General features: G+C 49.8%; 1 protein-coding gene across 1 annotated transcript; it reads left to right on the forward strand.

Annotated features, from left to right (window-relative positions):
• Nucleotides 1-10,854: 10,854 nt before the first annotated feature.
• SRSF6 (serine and arginine rich splicing factor 6) lies at nt 10,855-15,442 on the forward strand. Its single transcript, XM_050917445.1, has 6 exons — nt 10,855-11,070; nt 11,348-11,496; nt 13,285-13,418; nt 13,653-13,861; nt 14,295-14,378; nt 14,513-15,442. Exons 1-6 carry the CDS (start codon nt 10,964-10,966, stop codon nt 14,868-14,870), a joined length of 1,041 nt encoding a protein of 346 aa, XP_050773402.1. The 5' UTR covers nt 10,855-10,963; the 3' UTR covers nt 14,871-15,442.
• The last annotated feature ends 881 nt before the right edge of the window (nt 15,443-16,323 follow it).

Here is a 16,323-nt window from a genome sequence, read left to right on the forward strand (position 1 = left end):
AAATTGAGAGAGGGAATGTGATAACTCCACTTTCTTTGGGGCAGGCACAATGAGAACTTTTGTGTTTGTACAGCACCTAACACAACAGGAGCCCAATAGCACCCAGAGCTGGTAGGTGCTTTACAGACAAATTAAAAAATGAGGTCCCTGCTCTGATGAATTTGCAATTTTAATAAATGGCTGTCCCTGTAAAGAAAGCCTGGAAGATTCCTTCAAACCTCACAAGAATTTTTGGTTCACTCCGGTACCACATGCAGTGAAAAATCACCCTCTTCTCCTGCATCCGCTAATGGGGGGCACAGGAAAAAATGTACTTCTACCTAGATTGTTTTATGGCTCTCATCACCATAGTTGCTCAGAGCATAACAACTATTAATGTATTTAATCTCACAACATCCCTGTGAGGTAGGTATTTATTATCATCACCATTTTATATGTGGAAACTAAGACGCAGAAAGCTGACTTGCCCACGGTCCACGCAGCAGATAAGAGTGGGAAAAGCTCCCATAAATTGCACTCTTGTGCCTTCGCATAAGATCTTCTTATATTTTCTATAAGCTAGTTGGAGCAGTGAACTTTGGGCTGTATGTAATGAACAGGGAAAGGTGAAGAATATGGGATTCCAGCCATTTCTGTAGCAGCTAGAAGTGACAATTGGGATCAAGCAGTTGAGAATGACAGTTGGGACTCAGGAACTTAAGGGTGGGCATTTGAGGTTGGATAAGCAGTTGCTGTGTTGCAGGGGTGACAGTTGGGAATGGGCAGTTGGTTATGGTGCAGTTGAGAGTGACAGTTGGTTATTGATCAGTTGGGGCAGTGGATTATGGGTCAATGGGAGAGCACAGGAAATTATTTAAGGAAGTGTAGTGAGAGCAGCAATGCCCCAGTGGGGAGGAAAGAGTCAGGGAATCTGGATCAGTCAGTGACTTGGGAGCTGAGTAAAATGTGTGAGAACACCCTCTTGTGGAGGCAAAAGAGCTGATGACAGAAAAAGGACTGGAGCAATGAAACCAGGAGCATGCCAGAATGGGGAAGAGCCACCAGACTGAGAAATTCCTCAGGAACAGATTTAAAAGTTTATTAGAAAATGTTTAAAAATAAACGATACAGAGAGTTTGAAAAGTCAGTTATTGATCATCGGGGTTAGCATACAGAGTATAGGGGGATGCAAGTAGTTTGGTATTGAACAGCACATAGCATATACAGTGTGCCATGTTCCCAATGCAGGTTGTACAGTGGGTGAGATCAAGTTAGAGTCAGGAAGCAGTGGGGGTACATCGCTCATACGTACAGGTTACAGACAGTCATGAGTAAAGATAAGCGGGCTGGGTAATGGGGATAGGATGACCCTCACATGGTGGAGTTCAGTTCGGTGGGTTCAGGGGATAAAGTCCAGCAGGGGAAGTCCACAAGTTTCCTCCCCCTCGTGGGTTCACAAAGTCACGCCGGCTCACACTTGGTATTGGCGGTGGCCGGTGATGTGCTCTGTGTAAATGTCTCTAGACCATCGAATAGTGTCTGAGACCATTAGGCATCTCATGAGCCGCGCGTAGCGGTGGCCCACCCCACAGGTGCGAAGTACGCATTCATTACAGGGGTCCCAGGCACCCAGGGCCCTAACAATCAGAGCATCGGTGTAGACCTCGTAGCCCTTTGTCCGCAGGGTGTCCGCCAAGGGAGCGTATTTTTCAAGTTTGCGGGCTCAGGCTTCGCGGAAGGCCGGGGTCCTGTTCTCGAACGGGATCGTCACGTCGACAAGGATGATCTTTTTCTGATCCTCGTCCGTCACGACGATGTCCGGGCGCAGTGGGCTGTCAGTGTCGGGGATGGTGCGGTTGACAGCGATCTCTCCCAGATGCGGGGCAATGGCCTTCACTAGGCGGTCCTGGATGGCATTGTGGCGCAGCTGCCAGGCTCTGGTATGGGGCCTGCAGCTGCACAGGACGTGGGGCAGGGTCTCCATGGTGTACCCACACTTCCTGCAGCGCTTGTCCAGGTTCCCATGGCGGACGGCTCCATTGCGCGGGACACGGTTCAGTCGGGCGCGGTGTATGAACCGCCAGTCGGCGAATCGGGTGAAGCTGCCCGCAGGGAGGAAGTGGTTGCTGGAGTCCCACTTGCTGGTGACCTCAAAGGCCTTGCCTGGTCTGTTTTTTTCCTCAGGGTGTCCACATAGAGCGCGTGAATGGCAGCCTTCAGAGACTTCTCCAGCATGCCTCTGGCTCCGGGGCTGACGATGGTGTTGCCCTCCGTCTCGATCCGCGGCACCAGGACTCCCAGCTCCCGCCGTTCCTCACTCCACACCCAGCGGCAGCCCAGTCGCTTTCCCAGTCAGCGTGTGGCGTTGCGGGCGCAGGTCCACAGCGAGGCCATGTCGCCCCTGTCCCAGGCAAATTCGCTGTCCAGGGAGCCGCTCAGGAAGGTGGCTACATCTTGGTTGGAAGGAGCTCTGCCTTTGCGCTTCACGGTGGCAGCGCGCAGGGCGGTCGTTGCGACGTTCTTTACCATGGCGTCCGGGCACGTCAGGAGGTGGAAGGCGTGCGTGATGACCGCGATGTCGCAGAGGTCTCCCATGCGAGGGACGTTGGCGCCACTGTGCCTGTGAGAGATGTAGACGAGCTCGTTGCTGGCTCTCTGGGGTAGGGACATCCACTTCTTAACCAGCTGCCAGATGGTGTTGTCCGCATTGTTGAGGGGCACCTTTGCCACGGCGGATCCTCTCAGGACGAAGGGGATGCGGAGGATCAGGAAAGTGTTGAGGGCGTTGATTTTCTGCCACGGCGCCAGCAGGGATGCATTGGTCTTGGCGGCGTCCTGCAGGATCTCCCGGATGGTGTCCTCAGGGGTCTGCTGGACACAGAAGCCCGTGGGTGTGCCGAGGTGTTGGTATGCCTGCCCCTCCGCCAGGGGGATGACAGACTCGCCCTGGATGAGGAATTCCATCGTCAGCACCGAGTCTGTCCTACTCCCGTCAACATGGAGGGACGCACACGTCTTGGCATTAAAGCGGAGTCCCATCCAGTCCGTGACTCTCCCGATGGTGCTGAGCATGCCCTGGAGCCTTTCGGGGTCGTCCGCGAGTAGGACCAGGTCATCTGCGTAGGCCAAGATACTCACCCTCTCGCCGTGCAGGTCGAAGCAGTCAGCGCCGTCGGAGATCGCCCGCAGGAGCGACTCCATGGTGAGGTTGAAGACGATTGGGCTGAGGGGGCAGCCCTGCTTCACGCCGCTGCACATCGGAATCTCAGCGGTCTCCCCTTCCACCGAGCGGATGGTGGTGCTACAGTCCTTGTAGAGATCCCAGATTAGACGAAGAAAGGTCTCCGGCATTCCGAACTCCTGGAGTGTGCTGAATATGTGATGGTGGGAGATGGACCCGAAGGCGTTGGCCAGGTCGAGCCACACTATTGCGCACTGCTTCTGCGCCCTCCTGGTCATCTGGAGGACGGTCTGGAGCAGGAAGTTGTGCTCGTAGCACCCTTCCGACGGCATGAAGCCCTTCTGGGCCAGGCTGATGGCTCCCCCGGTCGTTGCCCACTCCGTGATCCTGGCTGCCAGGCAGCTGGCGTACAGCTTGTACATCGTAGAGCAGAGGGAAATGGGTCTCCAGTTGCTGGGGTCGTCTCGCTCGCCCTTCTTGTGGATCAGGACGGTCATGGCCTTCTTCCAGGAGGTGGGAGACCGGCCAAAGCGTCAGCACAAGTTAAAGATGTCGGAGAGCATGAGGCAGCCGGGGTCTCGCTTCTTGAGGAGGCTGTAGGGGATGCCGTCCTTTCCGGGCACGGTGTTTTTGGTTCTGGAGAGCCTGGCCGTCACTTCTTTAGGCGTGAAGTCGGCCTCTAGGTCGTCTATGTTGGAAACGCGGGGCAGGGGGTGGAGGCACACCGGTCACTGTGCGTCGTTCCTGGGCACGCCGCCGAACACTCCGAGGAAGTAGTTGTAGAGGCGCTCAGGTGGGATCGTGCAGTAGGACGAGGGACCATCGAGGACCTCTCTTACGGCCTTGAGGCGGTTTGTTCTGTACAGCTTCTGGATCCTTGAGGCTGCTGCAGGGTCGTAGCGGCAGCCGGTGTTCCTTCTCCCAGCTCCTCTGGTGGTGGTGTCGCGATTCGGGACGGGCTGTCTGAAGGCAGGCCGGATGGTCTCCTGGTTTGGCATCCCCTTGGAGGCAATCTCTGTAGAGAGCTTGCGGGTGAGTCTGTTGATGAACGGGTCAAATTTGTCAAAGGAGGCCACCGCTTGGAGCTTCTCAATCCAGGCGGCCTGCCAGGACGTGGCTTGCCGGACCGTCGGCTGCTGGTCCTCGGGTTCCTTGGTCTGCGTGGGTACTGAGTTCGCCTCTTGGTCAATGGGTTGCCTCACTTGAGGCTCAGGGGACCTTCCGGTTGGTGCCCGAGGCATAGTCACTGGTGGGGTAGCAGCATTACTGGTTGTTGGTGGGACCTGGTTCGGGTCGGTGGGTGTGGGGGTGATGTCCGGTCTTCCGCGTGCAGCTGTCGTTTAGGGGGTTGCTGTAGGAGCGCGTGACCTTCTGGCACAGGGATCGGCCTGGTGTCTTTTGGGGCCATGCCGGTCCATCTGATGATGGTGCTGTGGTCCGATCTGGTGCTGTAGTCTGATCGTGGCGTTGGCTCCTCTGATGGTAGAAGTGTGCGGGGCAGTCTGGGGAGTGGTTCCCGTTCCCCCGACGGGTGGTGTTTGTGGTGCGGGCTGAAGAGTCGCGTTGGCTCCCCTTGTGGTTGGTGCTCGCAAGGTGCACCGAGGGCTGGCGTTGGTGTCTCCAGGGGCAGGGTCTTGGGCGGCCAGTTCTTGGTCTCTAAGGCCCTTTGCTTGGTCTGGTCCACACAGTGTTATCTCCCCACAAGCCCAGCGATCCAATATCTCCTGTGAACTCCAGGCCAGAGAACATCAGGAGCATGTAGCCAGCATGGGCAGGTGGGCAGCTGCTCACACCAGAAAGCTGCTGCTAAGGTGTTCTTGAGGTCACCTAGGTAGTATGACAAAGTTGTTCCTCTACCTTGGTGGGTCCTGCACTTATTGGCGGATTTGCTCACCTCAATGATCTTCCCCTCTGGTGGAACCCACAGTCTGGGTCAACTCCTCCTGTGTCAGATCAGGAGTTGGGAGGTTTGGGGGGAACCCAGGCCCACCCTCTACTCTTGGTTCCAGCCCAGGGCCCTGTAGATTGCAGCTGTCCCTAGTGCCTCCTGTAACAGTTGCATCACAGCTACAACTCCCTGGGCTACTTCCTCATGGCCTCCTCCAAACACCTTCTTTATCCTCACCACAGGACCTTCCTCCTAGTGTCTGATAATGCTTGTACTCCTCAGTCCTCCAGCAGCTCACTCTCAGCTTCTTGTGCCTCTTGCTCCCAGCTCCTCACACATGTACCTCACTGACTAACTGGGAGGCTTTTAACTAGTTTCAGCCAGCCCTTGATTGGCTTCAGGTGTCCCAAACAATGTAGCTGTCTCCACTGCCTTCTAGAAGGATCTTAATTGGCCCTAGGTGTCTTGATTAACCTGGAGCAACTGCCATTTGGTTACCATGGTACCAGGGATTTGCTTAGCATGGGGCTAACATACCTGTTCCTCACTACTTTATTGCAGCCATCTGGCCTTTCCTCATCACAGTAGACAATCAGGAAAAAAGCATTTAAAAAATGTGCGGGACTTTAAGAGGGATGGGGACTTCCAGTCTCAGTGACCCCGGGGCAGGGGAGTTCACAATTGTGACCACATGGTCAGTGTGGAGCACTGTGGGACAGCTGCCGGAGGACTGTTAGGCGTGATCTACCCTACGAGTTTAGGTCGAATTTAGCAGCGTTAAATCAAATTAACCCTGCACCCATCCATACAACGAAGCCATTTTTGTCAACATAAAGGGCTCTTAAAATCGATTTTTTTTACTCCTCCCCAACGAGGGGAGCAGCGCTGAAATTGACATTGCCGGTTCGAATTAGGGTTAGTGTGGATGCAATTTGATGGTACTGGCCTCCGGGAGCTATCCCACAGTGCACCATTGTGACCGCTCTGGACAGCAATCTGAACTCAGATGCACTGGCCACTTAGGAAAAGCACCGCGAACTTTTGAATTTCATTACCTGTTTGCCCAGCGTGGAGAGCTGATCAGCACAGGGTGACCATGCAGAGCTCATCAGCACAGGTGACCATGCAGTCCCAGAATCGAAAAAGAGCTCCAGCATGGACTGTACAGAGGTACTGGATCTCATCTCTGTATGGGGAGATGAACCCGTGCTAGCAGAACTCCATTCCAAAAGATGGAATGCCAAAACATTTGAAAAAATCTCCAAGGGCATGATGGACAGAGGCCAAAACAGGGACTCAACACAGCGCCGTGTGAAACTTAAGGAGCTGAGACAAGCATACCAGAGAGCCAAACAATCAAACGGACGCTCCAGGACAGAGCCGCAGACATGCTGCTTCTACACTGAGCTGCAGGCAATTCTAGGGGGGTCCGCCACCACTACCCCACCCGTGTATTTGGACTCCAATAATGGGATATCTCAGTCGCCATGCCTGAGGATTTTGCAGATGGGGAAGATGAGGAGGAGGAGGAGGGGGACGAGGTTGAGGAGAGCACACAGCACAGTGTTCTCCCCGACAGCCAGGATCTTTTTCTTGCCCTGACTGAAATACCCTCCTAACCCTCCCAAGGCTGTATCCTGGACCATGAAGCCATAGAAGGGACCTCTGGTGAGTGTACCTTTGTAAATATAAAACATGATTTAAAAGCAAGCATTTTTTAATGATTAAGTTGCCCTGAGGACTTGGGATGCATTCGTGGCTAGTACAGCTACTGGAAATGTCTATTAATGTGTCTGGGGATGGAGCAGAAAGCCTCCAGGGACATCTCCGTGAAGCTCTCCTGGAGGTGCTCCAAAAGCCTTTGCTGAAGGTTTCTGGGGAGAGGAGCCTTATTCCGTCCTCCATGGTAGGACACTTTACCATGCCATGCTAGTAGTAAGTAATCTGGTATCACTGCATGACACAGCCTGGCAGCGTATGGTCCCGGTGTTTGCTGGCATTCAAGCAACATCCATTCTTTATCTCTCTGTGTTATCCTCAGGAGAGTGATATCATTCATGTAACCTGGTTGAAATATGGGAATTTAATTAAGGGGACATTCATAGGTGGCCGTTCCTACTGGGCTGTTTGCCGGTGGCTGAAAAGAAATCCTCCCCACAGTTAGCCAAGCGGTGCGGGGGAGAGGGGCATTGGCGGTGAACTGTTCACATTTGGCTAGCAGGGATCTTTCCTGATACCAGCCACGCAGTTGGGGAAGGGTTAAAGCGATCATCGCAGAGAAAAAGATGGAGGGGGGGCTTCACAGGGAGCTGTTCGCATTTGGCTAGCAGGGATCTTCCCTGATACCAGCCATGTGGTACAGTACGGGGAGGGTTAAAGCGGTCATCCAAGAGAAAAGGATTGTCGGGGGGTTAGTTTGGTTTCCGCTGCTGCACATTAACACGAAAACCGCAGCCCTAAATGGACAACTCAATGGGCTTTGTTTGGTATGGGAAAGGAGAGCGCTGCTGTTATGAAGCTTGCAGAAGCTGAAAGACTATGGCTTACCATGGCCGCCTACAAGCTGAATTCTGTTGCCCAGTGTTTTTGATCTCTAACACCAAAGCTGCTGGCATTCAATATAAGATGCAAAAAATGACCTGGTACCGAAATCACATGTGCTATGTAATGTGAATAGTGTTGTTCACCATGAAAGAGTATACCCATTGTTCTGTAAAATTTATCTTTTAAAATACTTCTCTCTCTTTTTTTCTCCTGCAGCTGCAAATGTTTCAAGCCTCCCTCCTCCGTCCCAAAGGCTATCTCAGATAAGGTGGCAAAAAAAAACACACGAGCGATGAAATGTTCTCTGAGCTATGCAGGCATCCCACACTGAAAGAGCGCAGCAGAAAGTGTGGAGGGCCACAATAGCACAGGACAGGAAAGTAGCCAGTGAACATGAGGAGAAGTGGCAGCAGGAAGATCAGAGGAGGCAGGATGCAATGCTGGAGCTACTGCAGGAACAAACGGACATGATCTGGTGTCTGGTGGAGGTTCAGGAACATCAGCTGGAGAGACTGCCGCTGCAGCCCATTTAACCGCCCTCCCTCCCTCTCAAGTTCCATAGCCATCTCCTCACCCAGACGCCAAAGAATGTGTGTGTGTGGGGGGGGGCCTCCGGGCACCCAGCCACTCCACTCTAGTGGACAGAAGGTTGTCATTCAACAAGTATTGAAGTGGCTTTTTCCTTCCCTCCTCCCAAACCCCACCCAGGCTACCTTGTGATTTTTCTCCCTATTTTTATAATCAATTAATAAAGAATATACGGTTTTTAAACAATAGTGACTTTATTTCCAAGCTGTGATCGAAGGGGGGAAGGCGGTTGACTTACAGGGAATTAGTCAACCAAGGGGGTGAGTTTTCATCAAAGAGAAACAAATAGAACTGTCACACGGTACCCAGGCCAGTCATGAAACTGGTTTTCAAAGCTTCTCTGATGCAGAGCGCTTCCTGATATGCTCTTCTAATTGCTCTGGTGCCTGGCTGCAATCAGCGGCCAGGCGATTTGCCTCAACCTCCCACGCTGCTATAAACGTCTCCCCCTTACTCTCACAGAGATTGTGGAGCACACAGCAAGCAGCAATAACAATGAGGATATTGGTTTCGCTGAGGTCTGAGCGAGTCAGTAAACTGCACCAGCGACCCTTCAAATGTCCAAATACACACTCTACCACCATTCTGCACTTGCTCTACCTATAGTTGAACAGCTCCTTACTACTGTCCAGGTTGCCTGTGTATGGCTTCATGAGCCAAGGTATTAAGAGGTAGGCTGGGTCCCCAAGAATAACTATAGGCATTTCAACATCCCCAACAGTTATTTTCTGGTCTGGGAAGTAAATCCCTTCCTGCAGCCATTTAAACAGACCAGAGTTCCCGAAGAAGCAAGAGTCATGAACCTTTCCTGGACATCCCACATTGATGTTGGTGAAATGTCCCTTGTGATCCACCAGTGCTTGCAGCACCATTGAAAAGTACCCCTTGCAGTTTATGTACAGGCTGCCTTGGTGATCCAGTCCCAAGATAGGGATATGGGTTCCGTCTAGCGCCTCACCACAGTTAAGGAATCCCATTGCAGCAAAGTCATCTACTATGACCTATACATTTCCCAGAGTCACTACTTTTAATAGCAGCAGCTCAGTGCTTGCACTGGCTACTTGCATGACAGCAACCCCTACAGTAGATTTGCCCACTCCAAATTGATTCCCAACTGACCAGTAGCTATCTGGCGCTACAAGCTTCCTGAGGACTATCGCCCCTCAATTGTGAACTGTGAGGGATGCTCTCATCTTGAGATTCTTGTGGTTCAGGGCAGGGGAAAGCAAGTCACAAAGTTCCATGAAAGTGCCCTTATGCATGCGAAAGTTTCAGAGCCACTGGAAATCATCCCAGACCCGCAACACTATGCGATCCTATCAGTCTGTGCTTGTTTCCTGGGCCCAGAATCGGCGTTCCACGGCATGAGCCTGCCCCAATAACCCCATGATGCCCACATTGTCGGGGCCCACGCTTTGAGAGAAGTCTGTGTCCATGTCCTCATCACTCTCGTCACCACACTACCGTCGCCTCCTTTCCTGGTTTTTCAGCTTCTGGTTCTGCATAAACTGTATGATAATGCACAAGGTGTTTATAATGCTCATAACTGCTGCAGTGAGCTGAACAGGCTCCATGCTTGCCATGCTATGGCATCTGCTCGGGCCATCCAGGGAAAAGGGCGCAAAATGTTTGTCTGCTGTTGCTTTCACAGAGGGAGGGTTGACTGATGACATTTACCCATAATCACCCACGACAAATTTTTGGCCCCATCACGCATTGGGAGCTCAACCCAGAATTCAAGTGGGCAGCAGGGACTGTGGGAACTGTGGGATACCTACCATAGTGCACCGCTCCGAATGTCAACGATTGCCACGGTACTATGGACGCACACCGCCGAATTAATGTGCTTAGCGTGGACGCATGCACTGGACTTTATACAATCTGTTCCCAAAAATCGACTTCTGTAAAATTGGAGTAATCTCATAGTGTAGACATACCCTTCGGGTCGACATGTAACTGGTGTCTACACTTTCGCTTAGTCAGACTCAGTCCATCACTGACCATGGCTCAATGCCACTCAGCGCCCTGATGTTACTATGTCGACATAACAGGGCACTTACAGTGACAGGAAACAAATTTAAGTGTGGACAGGTGCTCCCCTACGTCTATGGAAGGCAGCTTCCATCTACCTAACTTTATTAGAGTAGCCCTGGCACCAGAGATGGGAGAACCCCCCTCATTGCTGTAGTGAGTGTCTACATGCAAGCACTGTAGCTCAGCGCTGTAGTGTTTGAAGTACGGACGCAGCCTGTGACAGGGACAACGCGCGCGCCCCACAAGCGTGGACGCAGTCACAGGGACGGCGCGCGCCCCGCAAGTGCTGACGCAGCCTGTCATAGGAAGAACGGCGCGCCCCCCAACCCCCCCTTTCCGGTCGTAGCCTGAAGAACGACGCACGCTTCGCAGGCACTAGCGACAACCCTGCTACTACAGCCCACCCCAACATGGGCTGAGGGGACAGCTTTGCGCATGCGCATAGGAACACGGCTCGGTCTGCGCGGGGATGTGATGCGCAGAAGAGTCGCTGCCCGAGCTATGGAAAATGTGCAAGAACTAGGCGCTTGTGCAGCGGGAAAGCGCTTCCCTTCTCCGCCACCTCCGGACGCGCCTCGGCGCACAGCACGTTTTCCGCGGTGACGTAGTGGTCTACGCCCCGCCCCCGATATAAAAGCGTGCGCGGGCGGCGGGCGCCATTGTGCTGTGGAGCAGGCCGCGCTTCTGGGACGGTGCGGGCCTCGCAGCACCGAGCTCTCCTCCTCCTGCCTCCCCTCTGCCCTGCGGAGATGCCGCGCGTCTACATCGGGCGCCTCAGCTACCACGTCCGGGAGAAGGACATCCAGCGCTTCTTTAGCGGCTATGGCCGCCTGCTCGAGGTCGATCTCAAGAACGGGTGAGGCGGCGGGGCGCACTGGGCAGTCGGGTCGGCGTGGGGGGCAGAGCGCGGCCCCGTCCTGAGCAGGCCCCTGGCGAGCAGGGGGCAAGGCCCAGGCCCTTCGCAGGCCAGCGGTGGGGCCCGCGGCTGCCGCGTGGCGCCGCGTTCAAAATGGCGGCGGTGGGGGCGCTGCGGCGGGGCTGGCTCCATTGTCCCGCCGCGCGGAGCCCCGGGGCTGGTTAGTTTCCCTGGCGACCGGGCCTCGCTCCCTGACGGCCGGTCTCTGACCCCGCAGCTACGGGTTCGTGGAGTTCGAGGACTCCCGCGACGCCGACGATGCCGTTTACGAGCTGAACGGCAAAGACCTGTGCGGGGAGCGGGTGATAGTGGAGCACGCCCGGGGCCCCCGCCGGGACAGGGACGGGTACAGCTACAGTAGCCGCAGTGAGTACAGCTCCTTGCCCCGGCTCTTAGCCTTGGCGCGGGGGTGGGGGCGGTGTTCTGCCAGCTGCTGCTGCATTGGCCGCGTATCCCTTCTGCAGAGGGCTGCTGGGTGCGTGGGACTGGTCCCCCGGGGTGTGGGAGGGATGACACTGACCATCTCACCAGGCATGGTGTGCTTGGCTATTGGGGGTACCCCTTGTGCAACGTTGGCTGCAGGATGACCTGCCAAGCTTTGCTTTACAAGCTTCTTTGCTAGCACACGCCTTGTGCTTCAGGTACCCTAGAATAGAACTGCACTCATTGGTACCTGTAATGGCATATGAAGCAGACTAGGGGGACAATTTTATTTGCAAAGCTTAAGTGTAGTCTTAATCTAGTTAGGATTCCCTGCTCTTCATTAGAAGAGATTGGTTATATTAACTTAAATATATGGAAGCTTTTAAGTGAAGAGTTACATATCTGGGTATGGTAGAAGCACTCAGCTGTGAACTGTAATGTGTTTCAATTGAATATGCAGAACTTAGTGATGGGGGGAGGGAAGGGTTTACTTGAGACAGATTGTAGGAAATATGGGAAGTGGGAAGTCTTGTAAAAAGGGAAAAACTCATTTTGTGTAGTTCTTGCTATACAGCATGAGTAATTCAACTGACTATAGCTTAATTGGCATGGTATTGCAATTTAAGAATAGTAAGTGTGATATATCTTTGAGTAAACTCTAGATCAATGATACTCAGACCTCAGTGGTTCAGGAGCCAAATTAATGATCAGCATTAGCCAAAAGAGCCACAGTAGTGTGAATTCACTGTTTCATTTACTATAGTACTAATCATATTTAAACAGTATGATGGGAAATATTTAGTTTTTATGTATATATATTATTCTCTCAGCAAAGTGACTGACCAGGTATCATTATTTCTAACTACAATTGGTTTATAACATAGTAAAAGTATCCAGATTGTCTGCTAATGAAATCACACAGTGTTTTAATATCATGTGCTGCAAACAGCTGCAAGAGACGGGCTCCTGAGCATCAGTCTGAGTATCACTGCTGTAGATGCTTGTGTTATTGGGTGGGTGGGAGTCTTTTACAAGTTTTTAAAAATTCAAATGTATGTTGTTTAAAATTGTTGCATGTCCAATTCAAACTTTTTAACAAGTCCTTGATGTTTCAATTTAAAAGTGACCAGTGGGGCTGAGGCTGTGTCCACTGAGGCTAAGATGACTGCCTTTCCTGATTGGCCATGGCTTTTCCATACATTGTGTGACCCTTGCCCTATGACCCTTTGGCTGACCTTACCGGAAGCCATGACGACAGCAGCCTTTTGCCATTAGACGCAGGGTGATGGTGAGGATTCCAAGGGTTAGACAAAACTGGTTAAACTGAACTAGGTGACTGTTACCTTGCGTGTTTTGTGGCCAACCACCAAAAACCTCATACTGTGATGTAAGTACTTAGCGTAACTAGTAAACGTTTTTGTAAAATGTAGAAATGCATGTAATCAGTTAAGTTTTATATTTTACAATGTTCTGTAAAATAAAACTTAGCAAGGTAAATCTAATAAAGGAGCAGTCACTCTCTAACAGATCTTAGGAGCACAGACTTGTAGGATTTTAGTCTGTTTGATTTGCCACTAATATAGATCATGGCAAAATTGCATCTTTGTTGGAGGTTTAGAAAGATAAAGTCCTACTGCAGTAAATATAATCTGTGTTTAACTAACTTTTTCAGAACATTTAGCTGCCTTCCCATTATGAGACAATCTAACTTTCTTTCTTTGCACAATAAAGGTGGGGGTGGTGGAGGCGGTGGATATAGCAGTCGGAGACAATCAGGAAGAGATAAATATGGACCACCTGTTCGTACAGAATACAGACTGATTGTTGAAAACCTTTCCAGTCGTTGTAGTTGGCAGGATTTGAAAGTATGTATTAATGTGAAATCTCTTAATAGAGCCGCTTGTGACTAGCAGAAAGCAATACAAGATTTCATTTTAATTTGAACGTTCTTCATTATTTAGCAGAACTATTTTGAAATGTAATCAGGCATGGTTGTTTACACTGTTAGTTCTTTGCATCTCTTCAGGTTTGACTTGCAGTGACCTGGTTGCACTGCATAAACATGAAATGGTTATGTAACTCTTCATCTGCTTTCTAAGGATTTCATGAGGCAAGCTGGGGAGGTAACCTATGCGGATGCTCACAAAGAACGCACAAATGAAGGGGTAATTGAATTCCGATCTTACTCTGACATGAAGCGTGCTCTGGACAAATTGGATGGCACGGAGATAAATGGCAGGAAAATCCGGCTGGTTGAAGACAAGCCACGGACAAGCCATAGGCGATCTTACTCTGGCAGCAGGTCAAGGTAACTTTGAAACTCTTGAGCTTTATAGCGAAGACTATTAGCTCTCATGAGAGAGGGCCTGTTATATGTACTCTTAACGTTAAGAGTAATCATTACCTTTATAATTTGTTGATACTTCAGGGATAAGATGACTCCCAGGGGTCTGGAAGGAATGTTTTTCCATGATGTAACATTGCATAGTTGACCAGGTGCATTATGGGGAGGACGTTTCACCTTCCTCTGAAACATCAAGTATAGGCTACTGACAGATGGTATTCTGGACCTAGATGGACCAATGATCTGCTCTGGTATGGCCACTCCTGTTGCTAAAAATTCTTCATTGTAAGACACTTTGGCTGTGCTAAAGTAAGGGGGGAGCAGGACATACCAGGCTAAAAAAAAAAATCTCAAATTGGTGTAGAATGTCATAGATACCTTTTTGAAATGTCACCAGGTCACGATCTAGAAGAAGGTCACGAAGCAGAAGTCGTAGGAGTAGCCGCAGCAGATCCCGTAGTGCCTCAAAAAGCCGCTCGCGGTGAGTAATTTATGTGTTTAATGGTGCTTTCTGTTAATCGGTCAATTATTACCTTTAGTTGGTAACTGTTTGTATGTAGAAGTGTCATGGGTACATATCAGTTCATGTCGAATAAAGATTATGTTCTTTTAAAGATCTAAATCCAGGTCACGAAGCAAAGATCGTTCACGTTCCAGATCTAAAAGCAGGAAGTCTAGATCAAAGAGCAAATCTAAACCCAAGTCTGACCGGGGCTCCCGCAGCAGATCCAAGGAGAAATCTGAGAAGTCTCGCAGCAGGTCTAGGTCCCTGTCTCGCTCTCCCAAAGAGAATGGTAAAGGAGAGGCTAAGTCTAAATCCAGGTCAAGGAGTAGGTCTCGTTCCAAATCACCACAGCAGCAACCAACTGCCAAGGCTCGCTCTGAGTCACCGCCCAAAAGAGCTGCATCAAGGTCCCGCTCCAGATCTCATTCAAAATCTCGCTCACGATCAAGATCTAGTTCAAGAGATTAAGACTAGAACTCTCCTCTTACTTCGCACACTATTATGGAACATTTTCCTACTTGCCAGGCCATTAATCTTTTATGTTAGTACTTAAGAAGTTGGTTTCTTCTCTTGCAGAAGGGAATGGCCTGAGAACCAAGTAATGAGGCATAAAGGTTTGATTCGTATCTAAATTTGATGAAAAGATGAAGTTGTACAGAAATGTGCAAAGCAGGAAAAAGCCCCCCTTTTTGTAGAGATTAAGCTAAACTTTTAATTTTATAGCATTGCAGCAGGAATAACTTATCTGCTGTTGGGTGGAAAGTGGTTTTTTATATTAAAAATACTCTTTGAGTATGAGGTTTAAGTTCAGGCCTTTTGAGAACATTATTTTTCCTAATTTTTTCACTATTTTAAAATTATGGATTTTAGTAGTTTAATGGGTTATGGCTTGCTACCAGAGGCATGACAGACAGCCTTGTTGAACAGGTCAGTATAGATGATGTGGCTATCTTAATTTGTGGAAGTAGAATGTGAACTGGACATATGGTTGACACAAAACTAGGCAAATTTCAGACCAGCAATAAACTCAATTTGAAGCACTTCAGTTGTGCTGTATCTTAATTCAGCTTGCCATAAGTTTCTTCCTTTCCTCTTCCCCATAATGATTGTATTAAAAAGCTAATAAAGGTACTATTTTGTAGCTTGACATGATGCAGTATTGCCTACACTCATGAGTAACCAAGTTCACATAATGGAAGTAACGTGACTTTTTTTAGTTTGCTTGAATTCCAGGAGACTCTCCAATTCTCAGACACAGTGGTGTCTTTCTGGATGTGGTCCATGTCATTAGTGTCTTTATTGTTTGCAGGCCTCTAAATATTTACCTATTGGGTATGTAAAACTGAGTAAAGCTGCCTTCCTTCCTCTATGATTCATTTAACACCCACTTCGCTTCAAAATATGAGAACCACAATCCTGTTGCATATGAATCTAAACCTATGGGATCTTAATGTATTGGAGCTAGAGTTCTAGTCTTAACAAAAGGCTTTGCTAAACCAGAGTTGCCAATTCACTTAAATTGTGGAGTAGAATCCATCTCAAAAGCCCCTTTATAGCTAAATTGATTTTTGTAACATGCAATAGCAAACATTAGAACTGCCTTGTAATCTTTATACAATGTGTAGTTTTACTTGTATAAAATTAAATCAATGACTCAAACTCTTGTGCTTTTATTACAGTATAGCTTAATTCTTTTCTGGCTATACTGTGTTGATCATCTCCATGACAAACTGTGGCTTCTTCTGGGGTAGATGCTTACTATGTAGAGAACTCATCAGGTCTCTTGATAAAGCAAATGAGATGTGGTAGGAAATACTTCAGTTTATTACACATGGTATTGATCTTATATCAGTGTAACATATAGTCTCTAAATTCCTTGATTGAGAATATTTTAATTGTGGGCAGGGATAAGCATTCAGAA

This window comes from Gopherus flavomarginatus, chromosome 11 (genome assembly GCF_025201925.1).
Source record: "Gopherus flavomarginatus isolate rGopFla2 chromosome 11, rGopFla2.mat.asm, whole genome shotgun sequence".
NCBI classification, from domain to species: Eukaryota; Metazoa; Chordata; order Testudines; family Testudinidae; genus Gopherus; species Gopherus flavomarginatus.

Excerpts from the sequence above, each read along its gene's own strand:
- SRSF6 (XM_050917445.1), top strand. The coding sequence starts at position 10,964 with ATGCCGCGCGTCTACATCGGGCGCCTCAGCTACCACGTCCGGGAGAAG. Across the intron at positions 11,071-11,347 it reads GAGGTCGATCTCAAGAACGG|CTACGGGTTCGTGGAGTTCG; the intron begins GTGAGGCGGCGG and ends CTGACCCCGCAG. Across the intron at positions 14,379-14,512 it reads GCCTCAAAAAGCCGCTCGCG|ATCTAAATCCAGGTCACGAA; the intron begins GTGAGTAATTTA and ends GTTCTTTTAAAG.